An 18,011-nucleotide genomic window follows, 5' to 3' on the forward strand; every position below is an offset into this window, starting at 1 on the left:
AGTCTGTGTTAAACCTGAACGAGCTGGGCAAGGTGAACGGCACGGCCGGGGGCGCAGGGGGTGGGGAGGACGAGGAGATGCCCGCCCCCCACGAACTGGGAGAGGAGCTGGCCTTCACTGGAAGGTATGGGAAAACTGGGATCATTTCACCATCTCACTGAGTATGGGCACCACGTGGGGACCATGATCCTGATTGGTTCAGGTTGAGGGCACCACGTGGGGACCATGATCCTGATTGGTTCAGGTCAACGTCTGCTCTGCGTGTGTTGGCAGGTTCTGTGGAGGCCTGTGGCTGGACATCAAGAGGAAGGGGCCGTGGATCCCCAGCGATTTCTACGAAGGCTTCCACATCCAGTCCATCTCAGCCGTGCTCTTCATCTACCTGGGCTGCATCACCAACGCCATCACCTTTGGAGGGTTGCTAGGAGACGCAACTGACAACTACCAGGTAGAGAAGCACGCCCAGAGCCTGGTCTCCCTGGTCCATGTCTTGTCTCTTTGGTCCAGGTCTGGTTTTCCTGGTCTATGTCTGGTCTCCATGGTCCAGGTCTCCCATCTGTCCCAGGTTTATTTTCCTGGTCCATGGTCTTCCTGGTCCATGGTCTTCCTGGTCCCTGAAACAAACAGTTACAAAAATTGTTTCTGAGCCGATGAAAGCGTGAAGGTGTTTTGTGCCACCCGTGTCCGGTCTCAGGGGGTGATGGAGAGTTTCCTGGGCACGGCTCTGGCAGGGACGGTCTTCTGCCTGTTTGGAGGCCAGCCCCTCATCATCCTCAGCTCCACCGGACCCATCCTCATCTTCGAGAAGTTGCTCTACGAGTTTAGCAAGTGAGCCGTGCACACGCACACGCGCAGGAGCTCACAAAGTTCGGGGAACACACGTAGAACCACGTAGAACACACGTAGAACCACGCAGAACCACGTAGAACACACGTAGAACCACATAGAATACACGTAGAACCACATAGAACACAAGTAGAACCACGTAGAACACACGTAGAACCACGTAGAATACACGTAGAACCTACTCACGGACTAACTTATAAATGTGATTGCCGTGATGTTTGATGTGTGTGTGTTGTGTGTTGTGTGTGTCTTCTTCCTCCACCCTCAGGTCTAACAACATAGACTACATGGAGCTGCGTTTGTGGATTGGGCTGCATTCCTGCCTCCAGTGTCTGATCCTGGTTGCCACGGACGCCAGCTACATCATCAAGTACATCACCCGCTTCACGGAGGAAGGCTTCTCCAGCCTCATCTCCTTCATCTTCATCTCCGACGCCATCAAGAAGATGGTGTGTTCCACACACACACACACACGCACACACACGCGCTCTCACGCATCACTCAGAGCACAGGAAACCATCTGGCTCATCTCCAATACTTTTTTTTTATTGGATCGTGGTGTTTCATTGTAGGCGGGATCTTTCAAGTACTACCCAATCAACCGTGGCTTCAAGCCAGACTATGTCACGTCCTACAAGTGTGAATGCATCGCTCCGGACCAGGGTGAGTGTCGTTCTTCGTCTTTCACCCCCTCCTAGCCTCCCTCTTAGGGTGGGGGCGGGGGGACTTTGGCTTCCCCTAGACACTATTAGACTTCTAAACTAACTATAAACTCTGTGTCGAAATCAGAATCTGGACTCTTTGATTGATTGTTTCCTGCTGTCTGTTCTTTCTCTGACTACTGTAACTGATTTGTGTGTGCTGTCTGTTTCTGCCTCTCTTCCACTCTCTGGCTGCTGTCTGACTGAGTGAGTATCCACCGTCTCTGGCCAGCATGCACTTCTCACTAACGACACCTCTGATTGGTCCGTCACTATAAGACAGGCATGGTGTATGCTACATTCACAAGACAGATGGGTTTATGAGATAATAAAACTGTAACGTTGAGCCTGTTGTAGAAAGCAAACCCAGTATAGGATTTTTTTTTTTCAGTTTGAAGTTGGCAGATCTTCTTCACTGTGTTTCGTGTGTTATTGCACTATGGATTGTTATCAAACTTACTTTCTTTTCTCTTTCTTTGTCTTCTGTTTGTTACAGCGGCTGCAATGGGCTTTAATGTTTCAGCCCTACTAGCAGACGACAACATGACTCTGTTGGTAAGTGACTGGAGCTGTGTCGTAGTATGTCTGATACGTTATTTAAAATAACATCTGAGAGTAAAATGTATGTTGGGTTAGGCTTAGGGTTAGGCTAACCCTAACCCTAACTTAATTGATGTCTTCTACAGTTTTTCAACAATATAGTCCAGTGTGAAAGTAGCTAGTTCCTGTTCCTGCTTAGTTGTGACTTGAGACTAGCTAGCTGTAGCTGGGTGCTGATGTCAGTGGGCCCAGGTGGCAGGCCTCAGTGGGCCAGTCCTGCCCTCGCTGGGACATCCACTCCTATCTCTGCACTGGTCTGTATTCTCTCTTCTCTTGTTATCCTCTCTCTTTCTCTGTTATCTCTCTGCTTCCATCTCTATTGTCACTTCCCTGTTTATACCTCCACATGCCTGCATCCTCCCTTGCTCCCTCCCTCTTGATATACTACTCTCCTACCTTCTGTTGCTCTTTCCCTCCCTACCTCGCTCCCTCCTTCCTCCTCTCTCTTGATCCCTCCCTCCCTCCTTCATCCTCTCTCTTGATCCCTCCCTCCCGCCTTCCCTCTTTCCCTCCCTCCCTCCCCCCCTCCCTCCTTCCCTCTTTCCCTCCCTCCCTCCCTGAATCTCTCCGTCTGCAGTATAACCTCACAGGGCTGGACTGGAGTCAGCTAAGCAAGAAGGAGTGTGTGAAGTATGGAGGTGCCTTGTTGGGGAACTCCTGTAAGTACGTCCCAGACCTGGCCCTCATGTCCTTCATCCTGTTCTTCGGCACCTACTCCATGACCGTGTCCCTCAAGAAGTTCAAGTTCAGCCGCTACTTTCCCACCAAGGTAGAGCTCGCTGGTGTGGGGGTCATGTGGGTAACAGCTTAAGTTGAAAGTCCTAATCCTCCCTACTGTATGTTGCTTGGGGTGAAAGCTTTCTGTTCCATGTGAAACATTACACCGAAAGGCCTCAAATGCTTAAGGATTGAGTCCTATTCACGCATGTTTACTACCCTGAACCCACCCCCTATCTTTCCCACCGTCCACCCTCCACCCAACACCCCTTCCTCTCTGGGACCCAGTTGCGCTGCCTGATTGGTGATTTCTCCATCATCATCTCCATCCTGGCCTTCTGTGGGTTGGACTTCCTGCTAGGCCTGGACACTCCCAAACTGCACGTTCCTACTGAGATAAAGGTTTCCTCCTCCGCCCCCTCTGTGGTTCTCCTCTGCTCCTGCCCTGTGTGTTTCTACCAGCGGGGTCTCCCCTTCAGTCTCTCTCCTTGTCAGATCTGATAGATAAACCTGATAGGTAAAATCAACATGCAAAAAAGCGCTCTCAAGCAATCTCAAACTGCCAAATACGAATTCTAGAATGCAGTGCCTTAATTTTATTTTCTTCCTTTTCTATGTGTTTCTTTCTTTCTCAATCTCTGTTTTATGCTGTTATCTGTCTGTCTGTCTGTCTGTATGTCTGTTTGTTTCCTGTATGTCTGACATTTTGTGTGGGTGGGACTGCAGCTAAGAAAGCTGATCAGTGATTTCTCCATCTTCATGTCAATCATGACCTTTGTGGGTCTGGATATGTTGATGGGGCTCAAAACGCCCAAACTCATTGTTCCAACAGAGTTCAAGGTATCTATTCTAAATCGACGTGCTTTTGCGTCTGTCTGCGTGTCATCCACAAACTACAACTCTAGCAGCATGTTTGCATGTCTGAACCTTCACAGGGGTTTGTGGTTAGACGGAACACAGTTAAGAACATGTGCGTGTGTGTTCCGCAGCCCACGCGCCCAGACCGTGGCTGGCTCGTGATGCCGTTCGGTAAGAACCCATGGTGGGTCTACGTGGCAAGCTCTGTCCCTGCTCTGCTCGTCACCATCCTCATCTTCATGGATCAGCAGATCAGTGCCGTCATCGTCAACCGCAAAGAAAACAAACTCAAGGTCGGCGACCTGGGCCTCAACCACACACTTATACACCACTGAGTACTTATTCATGTTATGTTATGCCAGGTTGCTTTGCGTTGTCTTGTCCTAAGGAACTCCCAGTGCCCAGTCTGACCTTGTGTTGTTCTGTGTATCTGACAATAAAAGACTTGAATTTGAACACAACCATGAACCACACGGCCAGGCAAACACGGGACACAGGACCGCTGAATTAACGCAGCGCTACTGTCATCTCGCTTTTGGTATCACGCTTTGGGTCGATAGGTTAACATGACTACTAACTCAATCCGTATCAACGAATGCAGGATGATAAATAAAATAAAACAGGTAACGTGCCTGAAGCATTCAGCTCTGGCAGTCCCTCCCCCGGCCTGGAAAAACCTCTCTTTTCTTCCCTCCGTCGCCCTCTAACAGAAGGGCTGTGGGTACCACCTGGACCTGTTCTGGGTGGGGGTCCTGATGGCCGTCTGCTCCTTCCTGGGCCTGCCCTGGTACGTGGCTGCCACCGTCATCTCCATCGCCCACATCGACTCTCTGAAGATGGAGAGTGAGTCCAGTGCTCCTGGGGAGCAGCCCCAGTTCCTGGGGGTCCGGTGAGTGCAGGCTGCTGCTCGATACACACACTGTGTGTGTGTGTGTGTGTGTGCGCAATCGTCCGACTGTAAATCGTCATTTTTCTTTCGTCTTCCACCAGGGAGCAGAGACTGACAGGCATTCTAGTGTTCGTCCTGACTGGAGTGTCCATCTTCCTGGCTCCGGTCCTACAGGTGAGTCTGTGAGAGGTTTGACCTCCGTGGTCGCAGCGTGGTGGCGGGGGGGAGACGTGGAGGTGTGTGTGTGTGTGTGTGTGTGGGTGGTAACTGTGTCTTTGTGTTCCCTCAGTACATTCCCATGCCTGTGCTCTATGGAGTGTTCCTTTACATGGGCGTGGCTTCCCTCAGTGGCATCCAGGTATGTATTCTGTGTGTGTGTGTACCTATGTGGGTGTGCGTGCCATTGTGCATGTGTTAGTGTGTATATGTGTGTGTCTACATGTATGTGTGTGTGCCTATTTTGAGTGTGTGTGCCTTCGTCCATGTCTAAGTGTGTCTATGTGTGTGTCTACATGTGTGTGTGTGTGTGTGTCTACATGTGTGTGTGTGTGTGTGTCTACATGTGTGTGTGTGTGTGTGTGTGTGTGTGTGTGTCTACATGTGTGTGTGTGTGTGTGTCTACATGTGTGTGTCTACATGTGTGTGTGTGTCTACATGTGTGTGTGTGTCTGTGTGTGTGTGTGTGTGTGTGTATACTGACAGCCCTCCTGTCCTGCTGCAGTTCTGGGAGCGTATCAAGCTGTATCTGATGCCAGCCAAGCACCAGCCAGACTTCTCCTTCCTGCGCCACGTTCCTCTCAGACGAGTCCACCTCTTCACCCTGGTCCAGGTCGTCTGTCTGGCTGTCCTCTGGATCCTCAAGTCCACCATGGCCGCTATCATCTTTCCCATCATGGTGAGGCCTGTGTGTGTGTGTGTGTGTGTGTGTGTGTGTGTGTGTGTGTGTGTGTGTGTGTGTGTGTGTGTGTGTGTGTGTGTGTGTGTGTGTGCGTGCGTGTGTGTATGAGACCAACTGTGAGTGTGGGATGTGGGGGAGGGAGTGTGTGTGATTTAAAGAGAGGTAGGGTGTGTGTGTGTGTGTGTGTGTGTGTGTGTGTGTGTGTGAGACCGACTATGAGTGTGGGATGTGAGTGTGTGTGTATGGTATAAAGAGAGGTAGGGTGTGGGAGGGAGTGTGTGATATAAAGAGAGGTAGGGTGTGTGTGTGTGTGTGTTTGTGTGTGTGTGTGTGTGTGTGTGTGTGTGGGATGTGAGTGTGTGTGTATGGTATAAAGAGAGGTAGGGTGTGTGTGTGTGTGTGTGGTGTGTGTGATATAAAGAGAGGTAGTGTGTGTGTGTGTGATCATGTCCTGAGTGTAACCGGAGCCTCCCTGACTCCCGTGGGCAGATCCTGGGCCTCATGGTGGTGAGGAAGATGCTGGACTTCATGTTCTCTCAGCACGACCTGGCCTGGCTGGACGACATCCTGCCGGAGAAGGACAAGAAGAAGGAGGGCGACAAGAAAAACAAGAAGAGCAAAAAGAAAGACAAGAAAGAAGTAGACCCAGAGAGCGACGAGGAGGTAGGAGATACCGCTAAGCTGGCGGGCATGAGAGTAGAGACACGTACACACACGCACACACACACACGTGTCTGACAACGGAAGGATATGTAGGAGGGAGGGAAATGGCGTGTGCAGGGTTTCTGTGTGTCGCTCCATCTGTTGTGAATGTGTCAGCCCTCGGTCTGTTATCTCTGACTAATACGTTTCTCCTTTCTGTCCCCACAGTGTTGCTGAAAAGGCACTGTATTACCCCTTACTACAGTCTGTTTGTCTGTGTGGACCTTCTGTCTGTCCCCTGACCTTACGCCAGCACAACCCGGTTCCCTCAAAGTTCTGTTCTTAAAGTCCCTAGGCCAAAGTTCTCCAAGTCCTTAGATCGTTTACCTCCAACCCCCTCTTTCTTCCTCTTTCCCTTCACTGAATTTTCCCTGGGCTGCTAGTGAACGTGGGCTGTTGACATGCGTCTCGTTTGTGTCTGTGCTGAGACCCTCCCCCGTGTGTCCCTCTGGCATGTTGATTGGCTCCTCCCTCCGTCACTCAGCCCAAGAGTCCCCCCCCTCCTCCAGTGAAGATTCCCATGGAGGCCTTGAACCCGCCTACGGACACGACTCCACCCTCTGTAACTCCTCCCACCCCAACCCCAGCCTCTGACTGTGAGTAAGCACCCAGTCTTCTCCTCTACTGCCCCCTGTGGTGTCTTGTGTTTACTGCAGCCCGTTGACAGGGTTCAGTTTTGTTGGTGACATTAGTGTGTGCTACAGATGGAGTGTAGACAGAGTTTATGGTAGGAGCTGCCTACCACAAATCTAGGTCCTTGTTTATTTTCCTGTTGTCTTGTCACGACAAGATAACTGCAAACATCTGATCACTAAGGAGGTCATGTGGTGTAGGACAGCTTCTGCCATTGTCGTACCGACAGTGTCGCTGTGACGTCACTGCTGTGATGTCCCTGCTGTGATGTCCCTGCTGTGATGTCACTGCTGTGATGTCCCTGCTGTGATGTCACTGCTGTGATGCCACTGCTGTGATGTCACTGCTGTGATGTCACTGCTGTGATGCCACTGCTGTGATGTCACTGCTGTGATGTCCCTGCTGTGATGTCACTGCTGTGATGCCACTGCTGTGATGTCACTGCTGTGATGTCACTGCTGTGATGTCACTGCTGTGATGTCACTGCTTTGCAACATAATTGTAGCTGTGCTTTCATGTCGTTTGTAGAACATGTGCAAAGCCAGAGTCGTTTTGCCAGCAAGGATTAGAAGGTCTCCTTCTCTCCTTCACTCCTCCCCCATTCCTCCTCCCATCAACCCCCTCAATCTGTGTGTCTGTTCTTCCGTATTTTTCACAGTCCGCCGTACGCCCATGACATGGTTGTTGTGTTTGTGTGCACGTGTCTTCGTTTGTTTATTTGTTTACAGGACAAGAACCCTTACTCCAGCGTTCCCGACGCCGCCGAGCTGGACCGCAGGTACTGTGTGCTCAAACTGCACGTGCCCTACAGCGACCTGATGACCCCCCCCGACACACACACCGACTGGGGCGCACACTGCCAGATGGACAAATGCTACAACTACTGACCTTAACCTCGCATCTTTATACTCAGATACACAGACACACATGCACTCCTGTACAGAATCACCACCCCCAGATTAAGGCTCAGCCCCTCCACCCCCAGATTAAGGCTCAGCCCCTCCACCCCCAGATTAAGGCTCAGCCCCTCCACCCCCAGATTAAGGCTCAGCCCCTCCACCCCCAGATTAAGGCTCAGCCCCTCCACCCCCAGATTAAGGCTCAGCCCCTCCACCCCCAGATTAAGGCTCAGCCCCTCCACCCCCAGATTAAGGCTCAGCCCCTCCACCCCCAGATTAAGGCTCAGCCCCTCTTTGTATGTGTCATTGTTTTGTCACGGTAGCTTCGTTTACAGATCGCTTCGTAGCTTCCAGGTATTACCCTCATCGGCTAACCAGTAGGATCTCTTGGCATTGTTTTTAGCATGCGTTTAATGTCTAGATGTGAAAATACCACGTAGAACTTGTGAGATCGCTGGCTATTCACGGTATCATGGAAACGTTTTACAAACATTAAAATAAGTAAGTAATGCAGTAACATTGCAAGATGTAGAGGTAGTAGTTTTATGAAGTATCGCCTTTAGTCAATCACTTTGTACATAAGTCTTGTACTTCACCGTCCATCTGCCTACACCATCATGACACATGACATTAACATACTGCCCAGGAAAGGACCTTCCACCAAGTCATACAATTATGTAAATACAAAAAACACCAGAAAGATGTACATATTTTTTTTCTTTAACATAGAGTGTAAGGCCCCCCTAACAACCTTAAATTATAGATTATAAACATAAATCAACACGGACTGAAGATTTTCTGCAACATGATTGGATGGATTTCCCAGGTATACCTCGGCACTGAGTCCAGCCATTGGTGCTCTTTCGTTTCCCCTCGCATGCAGTGGAAAGCAAAGCCACCCAAACAAAGTTTTTGTTTGTTTTACAATTGTCAATTTATGTTGTACTTATTAACCCGAATGTATTGCTGGAGAGAGACTAGCTCAACTACTGATGCAGATATATTGATTTAGTTTTTCCTTCATTCAAACGTGGGGGAATTTTATCGCATACATCATTCATATATTTATGGCTTCTGATGAGGCTTGGCTATATCTTGTTGTGTGTTAAGCATCGTTAAACGTGAAGTTTGTCATCCCACAGAGAGCAGTGGTGGTCAGAGAACGGCGGGGGTGGAACGCTTTTGAATGCATTATGCATATTGCTGAGGATACATGTCATGTATGCTGAAGATATTAATAGGATGTTATCCAAACATCCTGCGTTGGTTGATCTGGAGAAAAGCCAGTAGGGCTGTTAGTAACTCCAACTGCCTCTCTCAGTTCCTGTCACTGGTGTCTGTGGATGGGTGACGTCATGTCACGGTGCTCACTGAAGTCTGTCTGTGAAAACGAAACCCCGTAAGAAACACTAAACGTTTCTCAGCTCTGTCCGTGAGTCATCCCGTTGTTTAACATGAAAATGTAGTGATTTTGGTTGTTTCTTTTTCAAGGGGCCAAAGCGTTTGTGTGCGTGTACATGTTGCGTAAATTCTAACGCTTTCGTTTGAAACTTCGTCTCGTCGTACAGTGTCACAGCCCCCCTTCCATCCACAGTCTCGGCCAGTTCCTGCGTCCTCTACCCTTGCTCTCCAGTATCCCACCCTCCGCTCAGTGGCCTGAAGATGTGTGCATGTGTGTGCTTTTTCGCACATCAGTAGTTTGCATGTGCATGTATTTGTGTTTTCCCTTTCATGTTGCAAGGTGGTGTACTGTTTATCGCAAACAGCACATGCTCTTACATTGCTGTTCAAGGAGGATGATTTAGAAAGTTTGATTAAGTCATTTTTGTGTCCAAATAAGAACTTGAATTCAACAATACAGTCTTAATTTTGAAATAACTACATTTTATAAATAATAGATGTTGATTTATTTCTTAGAAAAAATGTGCCTATGTGCTCTAGTAATGCAGTAAAATAAATAATATGGAATAATAGTGCTAATTTTGTAAATTATTTCCATTTTAAAACTTAATCTTACAACAATTATAGCATTTAACCCTAGCATCTAACCCTAACCCTATCTTTCCCTTTCTGTCTTTCACTAAACTTCTCCACTCAACCTGTCTTTCCTTTTGTACGTTCTTACCTGCTCTCCTCAGTACCCTGTTCCCTTTCAGTCCACTGTGTCTGAACTTGGTTGTGCTTTTTGTCCGTGCGAGTATCCATGAGTGTGTGTGTGTGTGTGCGCGCACGTGCATGTGTGCACGCATGCTGAGTAAAGAGACGGGTGTGTAACCTGGGCTGTTCCAACCCTGTTCCTCAGAATCACTCTGCACCTGAAGATATCCTGCCCCCCCTCACCCGCTCACTCCCAGGTGAGCGTTTCCCCCGGAGACTCTCGACCCTCACAGCACTTGCCACCACGCCCACCTGTGCCCCAGGTCAACATCCAGATGGATTCAGACAACGAGTCTGACCTCTACCCCTGGGGTCAAACCCTCTCCCCCAGGATTAGCTATTACCCTAGTGACCAGTACCAAAGGTCAAATGCTCATAGCAACGCGTACCGCAGATCTCATTCTCAGCTGCAGGAACTGGGAAGTGAAACTGTATTGTAAACTAAATGGACAGGGAAATCCCATCGTCGAACCCTATGTTTAGATACATTTACCTGTGTTCAAATCGATGACCTGTGCATACAGTGGCAGGCTTACTGAAAAGTGATTATGAAGTCAGAAGGAGGGGTCAGATGGCTGAACGGTTAGGGAATCGGGCTGGTAATCAGAAGGTCGCTGGTTCGATTCCCAGCTGTGCCAAATGACGTTGTGTCCTTGGGCAAGGCACTTCACCCTACTTGCCTCGGGGAGAATGTCCCTGTACTTACTGTAAGTCGCTCTGGATAAGAGCGTCTGCTAAAATGACTAAATGTAAGTCCACAATGACATCCACCTGATTCTGAATCTGATTCACCAGCATGTGCAGTGAGACAGAGTCAACAGCTTAACAAGGTCTGAACATATAACAAGTTTGTCTATAAATTCAGGTCTCACCCATATTTATGTAAGACAATTGCCATTTATTATAGTACCTTTAATGTACCTTTAGATTCCGTGAAAGGGCAGATACACCTCATACTTTGTTTAGATCTGGTTTGTAAAAAAAAGAATGATGAAAGAGAAACAACCAAAAGGTAGCTTTTAATTCTACATACATTTCCTTACACTGCGTAGCGTAATACAAAATGTTGCCTGCATTCTAATATTAAATATAACATTTATTGTTCTTTATTGCATTTAATGGAAAGTTAAGTAGGTATTTTGTTGTGTACACTCTAAGCCTTTGTGAATGTGTGTGCTTTGACTGCTCAACGTGAGATGTTGATTGAGAGTAAATACTGATGATTGTAAAGAAACGCAAATGCTTGTAAAGTAATAAAATAGCATTGAAAAAAAGTTGCTTGTGTGGGTGTGAAGCTCATGTTTGGGACTGGTTTGTGTCTCAATACAACCTCAACCCATAAGTATAAACTTTTTCTGCATCACGAACATCCGTGGTTGCTCCACATTTATAAAGCAAGACACATTTTGTCTGATTTACGTTAAGTATTATCATCACTTCACAAATCTCCAATAAAAAAGCTTTGAAACAATTTTTTATAATTTGTCATTTTGTCCTGTTCTTGGTGGTTGTTCTCCAGTGTTTGTACTTGTCTATTGTAATATGAATCTGCAAATAAAAAATAAAGATGTATTTTATTTATTTATTAAATAAACCGCCGTGGTTTCTGTCAGAGGATAGACACGCCATCATCAGAATGCACCTATATGTAAAATATCGCTCTTACTTCCGGTTTGGCTGCCCCCTTGCTAGGTACTTCTGTCTGTGTAGCTACTGGAAATAGCTAGCTACAAGAAAACCTACAAACAAAATTATCTTGGGAGAAATGGCCGAATTCAACGAAAAATGTCGTTCTTTTTCTATGACACAGTTAAACGAATTGCTTGAAGACGACGAGAAGCTTAACAGTATCGTGAAAGAAATGGATGAGGTAAGCTCTATTGTGTGAACTAGTTAAATCATTTGGCAAGCTACTAAATTTAGCATACTGTACTAGCCAGCTTGCGCAACTAATTATACTAGCTAGCTACATCACAGTATTGCTGTCTTACAAATGCGTTAAATCTCAGCTAAAGTTCAACAGCAATTTTGTCTTAATTTCGCTGTAGTGTTACTCACTAGCACGCAAAGTGCAGTGGCGAGCTTGAAGGATGTCCCAAATTATGGTTAGTCCAGTCAATCTGCTGCTGTCAAACGAGCAAGAACGCCTCTGCACGCACTGACAGCATAGTTCATTGCAATGCAGTCTCCTGATAACAAAGACGCTTTGGTGTCATGTCAACCATTGTTTTTATTTCATAAAATCAACAGTTTTTCCCCAATCAAGGATGAGTAGCCTAATCACAGCAGTTAACGATTTCTTGTTCACCTCATCGTGGCTCTGATCGGTCTGGTCTTGTGGTTAGGTGTTTAACCTTGACCACAGCTCATTATTAGTGCACTGGGGAGTTCAGCAGGGTCACACAAATGTGCTCTATTCTGTTTGCACAGGATACATTTCTCAGATAAGAGTGTGTTTACTCACAATCTGTTATCTCTGCCACGAGAAAAACCAGGAACTCATCCAACACACATTGCTTCACAAGCTATTTTTACATTGTGATTTTGCCAACAACTTTATAGATGGTTTATTACCAAGATTTTACAATGTCAATATCAATGTTGTCTGTAGGACATGACAGAACACTTGCTTTCTTCATCCTTTATACCCCGCCCCCCCCCCCCCCCCCCCCCCCCCCCCACTCTGTCTCTCCCATTGATGTGAGGTAGATGCTACAGGTTCAGCAGCTGAAGGAGTTCACTCTGGCCAGTAACAGAAGTCTAGCAGAACAGAACCTACACCTGCAGCCCAGTCTGGAAAACCAGAAGAACCACCTGACCAAACTCTACCGCCACCTACAGGACCTCTACGACAACTACCAGCTACGCAAATCCACACTAGGTAAACCATCCAGAGAAAGGAATTGCTGTGTGAGGGATTTAGGAAATCCAAACTTGGATCAAGTCCATAAAAGGGGACACCTTGAATATGCTCATGTATAGATCCGTGACTGTAGAGATATTATCGGTCTCGTACTCATGTGAGTCATTGTGAAGAGCCTTTGCAGGCTGAACTGGTTTTGCTGGTTCTTTGCCGTAACGAGGATGCCTGAGTTGGTTTGCTGATATGTGACGCCCAAGGCGGATGGAGACTATCCTATGTTTTTTCTTAACCATTCAAGCAATCTGGTCGATATAACTGCTTCTTTATGTTACTTTCATTTATTTATGAGTGTTGTGGAGTGTTGTTTTGGTATTCAGACAGTTTTGTCTGTGTGTCACAGACCACAGCTCAGGTAACAGTTCTCTGGACATACATCTGGCGTTGTTGCAAGCGGAAGGAGCCAAGATTGAGGAAGAAACTGAGGTGATTCACATGACTATAGAGATACATCACGCATACACACAAACTGCCTGATCTACACTCGCTACCCCGCCCTACCCCCACACAATTTTTTTTTAAAGAAAATTATATTTTAACGGTCACATCCTCAGTTATCGATTAAAATGTGCTCCACCCACATTTGAAAACAAACCTACCGCCCTATGACGGCGTTTTTTTATTTTTTGAATTTTAACTGTTTTTTCCTCAGAACATGGCAGACGCCTTCCTGGACGGAGATGTCTCTCTGGACTGCTTTATTGAAGATTACCAGAGGAGGCGCTATCTAGCCCACCTCCGCCGGGTCAAAATCGACAAACTCAGAGAGCATGTGCTGAAAGGCCTCAACCGACTCCCCCTGACCAGCACCTCCACCAACATCCCGTCGCTGTCCGCCCAACCCCTGGACCTCCCCACCTCTCCATCTGCCTACACCAACGGCTCCCCTTCGCCCCTCTACACACAGGCTGTTCCACACCCACCTCACCCCTTCCCCGGCCTGGCTTCCACAGGCTACCCTTACATGCAGCAGCCCTACGCCCCTGCAGTCTCACAGCACCCCTCCTCGTCCGCACGCCTGCCCCCCCGAACTGGCTTCATAATGCAATGAGGGATTGGGGGGGGGATTCAGGGAACGGTGACTAACTTTCTACTTAGAAGACACAGGATGAGGCTTCAACCCATAGATTCTTTGCTGGCGTCAAAATACATGGCTATTTAAGCTGAGGGGTGCCCTGAGAACTCATTCTAACCTAATTTATCTGGATTGTGAATGAGGGGTTCACAATTTTGTATGTATGCTTTCTGGAGACTATTTATACAGGAACGCCCAATGCTTTCTCCTTTATAATGTACATAAGGTATCTGGTGGTAACTTGCAAGACTTTGGGGCAATTGGTGGGTGCTACAGATGTTGTATGTTTTAAATGTAGTATATTTGTCTCTGTGACTGACAGTGAGGTTTCTTACTGAATCCAGTGTTGTAATAAGGACCTGCCACTCCCAAGACCATATTCTTCTAAAAGGGTCCGGCAGGGTAGAGCTGAATGTAGTCCACTAAAATCAATACGGCTAACTCACTTAACACCCTTTTAAACGGCACCATGTCAGAATTTGACAGGGACCATACAAGGATATATCTAAGTTGTTTACAGTTCAGTAAGGTTTAAGAGCCAATATAGCGGGTTTCCAGTTGTTCAAAGGAGAGCGTATGCGGTCTGGGGAAATGGTGCTATTGCTTACTTGCTAGATCTACCTAGCGGTCAACAGGTAATGAAGCGCGTAGCGCCCTTTCTGCGCTTCTCAGAGAAAAACACTATATGACGTATTTTAGTGTTTTGGGCAGTTCTGGAAGATGATAAGACCGGTTATGAAGGTTTTTATGCAAATTGATTTTCGGAATATTCAAATGTTTCACTTTGGTTGGAAAGCTAGGTGACAGGACAAGGGCAAACTCAATTCTGTATGCATTTTAACACTCATGGCAAACTACATTATAGGTCCATCACATCAGTCAAATTTAATCTATGGGTGCTATTTAACTGGATTAGTAGAATCTGCATTAACTGGATTAGTAAAATCCTTCTCTACCCTCTTAAAAGGTAGCCTGTTTAGCTTTTATAATCATGTTGCGATAAGGTATGCATTTTTTTCTCAGGCCTGTAACAATTTATAGGATGTGATAAGAATTTGATTTGACACTACCCAATTAAAGACGGATTTGAAAGTTAAGGTTTAAGAAACTTCTAGGAAAAAAACTACTTGCACACTTGAGGTGTTTTCATCCAGTACAACTTGAGGTACTAGTGCCATATTATAGCTTTATCATGACTTGACACCCTGTCTTTCTAAACTAACCAATAAAATTATTTTCTTAAAACACTGATGTGCAGTTCCTGTTCCACGTGTATAGACATGGCAATACTGTCTTGCTGTAAAAGTAGTGAAGACTAACATTCAAGAGGAAGGAAATGCAGACAACCTTCTGCAAAAACCACAACACAGAGACATGAAAGAAAACAACTTTATTGAACTGCTAGTAAAAACCAAGACATTTTCAAATAAAATCCGCCATGTTTACTCTTCTCCCTCCTCAGCCTCTCCCTCAACAGAGTCCACCCCCACTTCTTCGTAGTCCTTCTCCAGGGCCGCTAGATCTTCTCTGGCCTCAGAGAACTCCCCCTCCTCCATGCCCTCGCCCACGTACCAGTGCACAAAGGCTCTCTTGGCATACATCAGGTCAAACTTGTGGTCCAGCCTGGCCCAGGCCTCAGCGATGGCAGTGGTGTTGCTCAGCATGCACACAGCCCTCTGGACCTTGGCCAGGTCTCCTCCAGGAACCACGGTAGGGGGCTGGTAGTTGATGCCCACCTGCAAACCAGACCACAGACAAGGAATATTTTCAGTCTGAAGCGTGTTCTGGATAAGAGCGTCAGCTAAATGACTAAATGTAATGTGTAGGTGTGTTCTAGTTCAGAGTGGATAGTGTGTAACCTACCTTGAAGCCTGTGGGACACCAGTCTACAAACTGGATGGTGCGTTTGGTCTTGATGGTGGCGATGGCAGCGTTGACGTCCTTGGGCACCACGTCACCACGGTACAGCATGCAGCAGGCCATGTATTTACCATGACGAGGGTCACACTTCACCATCTGGTTGGCTGGCTCAAAGCAGGCGTTGGTGATTTCTGCCACCGACAGCTGCTCGTGGTAGGCCTTCTCAGCAGAGATGACCGGGGCGTAGGTCACCAGGGGGAAGTGGATGCGGGGGTAGGGCACCAGGTTGGTCTGGAACTCGGTCAGGTCCACGTTCAGGGCCCCGTCGAATCGCAGAGAGGCAGTGATGGAGGAGACGATCTGTCCAATCAGGCGATTCAGGTTTGTATAGGTGGGTCGCTCGATGTCCAGATTGCGGCGGCAGATGTCGTAGATGGCCTCGTTGTCCACCATGAAGGCACAGTCAGAGTGCTCCAGGGTGGTGTGGGTGGTCAGGATGGAGTTATAGGGCTCCACAACAGCTGTGGAAACCTTAAATCACACGTCACAATGTGTCAACAAACATGGTGTTGCTGAAGAATACACAACACAAATGCAAGACTACCATCATACCTGAGGTGCAGGGTAAATGGCAAACTCCAGTTTGGATTTCTTGCCGTAGTCTACAGACAGGCGCTCCATCAGCAGAGAGGCAAAGCCGGAGCCAGTTCCTCCACCAAAGCTGTGAAAGATCAGAAACCCCTGCAGCCCCGTGCACTGGTCCGACTGGAGAAACAAACCAGCAAGTTTGAAGTCAAATAAATAACTTGACAAATGTGATTGTCCGTTCCGTTCCGTTGATTAGACCGTTACTTACCAGTTTGCGGACTCGGTCCAGCACCAGATCAACGATCTCTTTCCCGATGGTGTAGTGGCCACGCGCGTAATTGTTAGCGGCATCCTCCTTGCCTGTTATCAGCTGCTCGGGGTGGAACAACTGTCTGTAAGTCCCCGTGCGGACCTCGTCTGTTTATAAATCAAGACATTTATAATTAGTACTAGACGCCTTATGTTAACCGTCTTTGCCAAATACCACCTGTAGGCCACTTTCCTGGCTAGCAAACGTGGTTGATTGTAGCTAGCTAAAGCTAGATTTTTATAACGTGTTGGCGGTGTAATCTGTAGGCTTAGCAGCAATGACCATACCAACAACCGTTGGTTCGAGGTCCACAAATACAGCACGGGGCACATGTTTCCCCGCTCCGGTTTCGCTGAAGAAGGTGTTAAAGGAATCATCTCCTCCACCGATTGTCTTGTCGCTGGGCATTTGGCCATCTGGCTGGATACCATGCTCCAAACAGTAGAGCTCCCAGCAAGCGTTTCCGATCTGAACTCCGGCCTGGCCGACGTGAATGGAGATGCACTCACGCTAGATGGACAAGAATAAAAATAGACGAGTATTTAGTCCGCAATGTGCATTGGTTACCATCTTGACTTAACCTTTTTGTATTTTACTAGTTTTTGCTTTTAGTTGACGTCCTTTGACCTAATGAGAGCGACGCAACCAATCAACAAATTGATAACTCTCGCAAGCTAGCTAGCTCTACAGTAGCTAGCTAATCTTCGCTACAGTACCTCTGGTTATATTATCAAAAAGTGTTCCAAATCTTTCCCATTATGACTTACCATTTTTATGAAATTTCTATAAAAAAAATGTGAGTTATGAGAATGAAAACAACGTTTCTGTTAACTACTTAGCTAACTTTAAGGGGCTAAATGACTGCCTTGGCGCTGTTACTTGCAACGGTTAACTGCCAAAATCTTTCAAATAATACATATTCTGGTTTAAATAGCAAGTTTAAAGGTTGACCCTCCCCTTTGTATGTTAATTGGCTATACGTAATGAAGACACCTGTCAATCACTATTTATTCCTTGGTCATTGGTTTATGAAATTTTAACGTCAACGGTTGTACTTACTCTCAAGTTGTGTGATTGGACAAAATAAGCAGCGACTTGTTATTTTTCAAAGTTGCATTTTTCAAGTAAGTTATCTCTCGCAGCAGACAAAAGCGGGAAAAATCAGGACCCATTATTTGTAGAGGGATGGACATTCTAGGGATGGTATTCTCTTCTAGCTCATGGAGGAATTTAACGACTAAATATATACACTATGAAATAAATAAATACCTAATTACTTACAATTTCAGACATCCCAACTTGCAGAGACTCATTTCCGGGAGGTGCCCCCCCCCCCCCCCCCCCCCCCGCCCGGGACG

General features: G+C 47.0%; 3 protein-coding genes across 4 annotated transcripts in view; 2 read left to right on the forward strand and 1 right to left on the reverse strand.

The window, feature by feature from the left end:
* The window catches only part of slc4a5b (solute carrier family 4 member 5b), a 27,350-nt gene extending 19,525 nt beyond the window's left edge, over nt 1-7,825 (forward strand). The window contains exons 13-28 of the mRNA XM_047017918.1: nt 1-124; nt 274-448; nt 695-828; nt 1,115-1,295; nt 1,419-1,509; nt 2,044-2,102; nt 2,725-2,916; nt 3,591-3,704; nt 3,854-4,015; nt 4,433-4,611; nt 4,713-4,785; nt 4,901-4,969; nt 5,333-5,506; nt 5,999-6,172; nt 6,380-6,392; nt 7,573-7,825. The exon at nt 1-124 is cut by the window's left edge and continues 2 nt beyond it. Coding sequence (XP_046873874.1) covers nt 1-124; nt 274-448; nt 695-828; nt 1,115-1,295; nt 1,419-1,509; nt 2,044-2,102; nt 2,725-2,916; nt 3,591-3,704; nt 3,854-4,015; nt 4,433-4,611; nt 4,713-4,785; nt 4,901-4,969; nt 5,333-5,506; nt 5,999-6,172; nt 6,380-6,388 — 1,910 coding nt within the window. The 3' untranslated portion in view covers nt 6,389-6,392; nt 7,573-7,825. The remainder of the gene's footprint in view (nt 125-273; nt 449-694; nt 829-1,114; nt 1,296-1,418; nt 1,510-2,043; nt 2,103-2,724; nt 2,917-3,590; nt 3,705-3,853; nt 4,016-4,432; nt 4,612-4,712; nt 4,786-4,900; nt 4,970-5,332; nt 5,507-5,998; nt 6,173-6,379; nt 6,393-7,572) is intronic.
* A 3,724-nt stretch (nt 7,826-11,549) lies between these two features.
* On the forward strand, nt 11,550-15,142 carry LOC124466190 (vacuolar protein sorting-associated protein 37B-like). Its single transcript, XM_047017919.1, has 4 exons — nt 11,550-11,770; nt 12,610-12,781; nt 13,164-13,246; nt 13,473-15,142. Exons 1-4 carry the CDS (start codon nt 11,666-11,668, stop codon nt 13,869-13,871), a joined length of 759 nt encoding a protein of 252 aa, XP_046873875.1. The 5' UTR covers nt 11,550-11,665; the 3' UTR covers nt 13,872-15,142.
* Nucleotides 15,143-15,299: 157 nt separating this feature from the next.
* LOC124466226 (tubulin alpha chain, testis-specific) lies at nt 15,300-17,980 on the reverse strand. Of its 2 annotated transcripts, none has more exons than XM_047017983.1 (6): nt 17,935-17,980; nt 16,941-17,163; nt 16,612-16,760; nt 16,368-16,520; nt 15,759-16,286; nt 15,300-15,631 (listed from the first exon to the last, which is right to left on the reverse strand). In XM_047017983.1, the coding sequence occupies exons 1-6, from the start codon at nt 17,944-17,946 to the stop codon at nt 15,338-15,340; spliced, it is 1,359 nt and encodes a 452-aa protein (XP_046873939.1). In that variant the 5' UTR covers nt 17,947-17,980; the 3' UTR covers nt 15,300-15,337. The 2 variants fall into 2 exon arrangements, with proteins under 2 accessions (XP_046873939.1, XP_046873940.1); XM_047017984.1 differs by having other exon boundaries at nt 17,421-17,974.
* Between the last annotated feature and the right edge of the window lie 31 nt (nt 17,981-18,011).

This window comes from Hypomesus transpacificus, unplaced genomic scaffold, assembly GCF_021917145.1.
Source record: "Hypomesus transpacificus isolate Combined female unplaced genomic scaffold, fHypTra1 scaffold_84, whole genome shotgun sequence".
NCBI lineage: Eukaryota > Metazoa > Chordata > Actinopteri > Osmeriformes > Osmeridae > Hypomesus > Hypomesus transpacificus.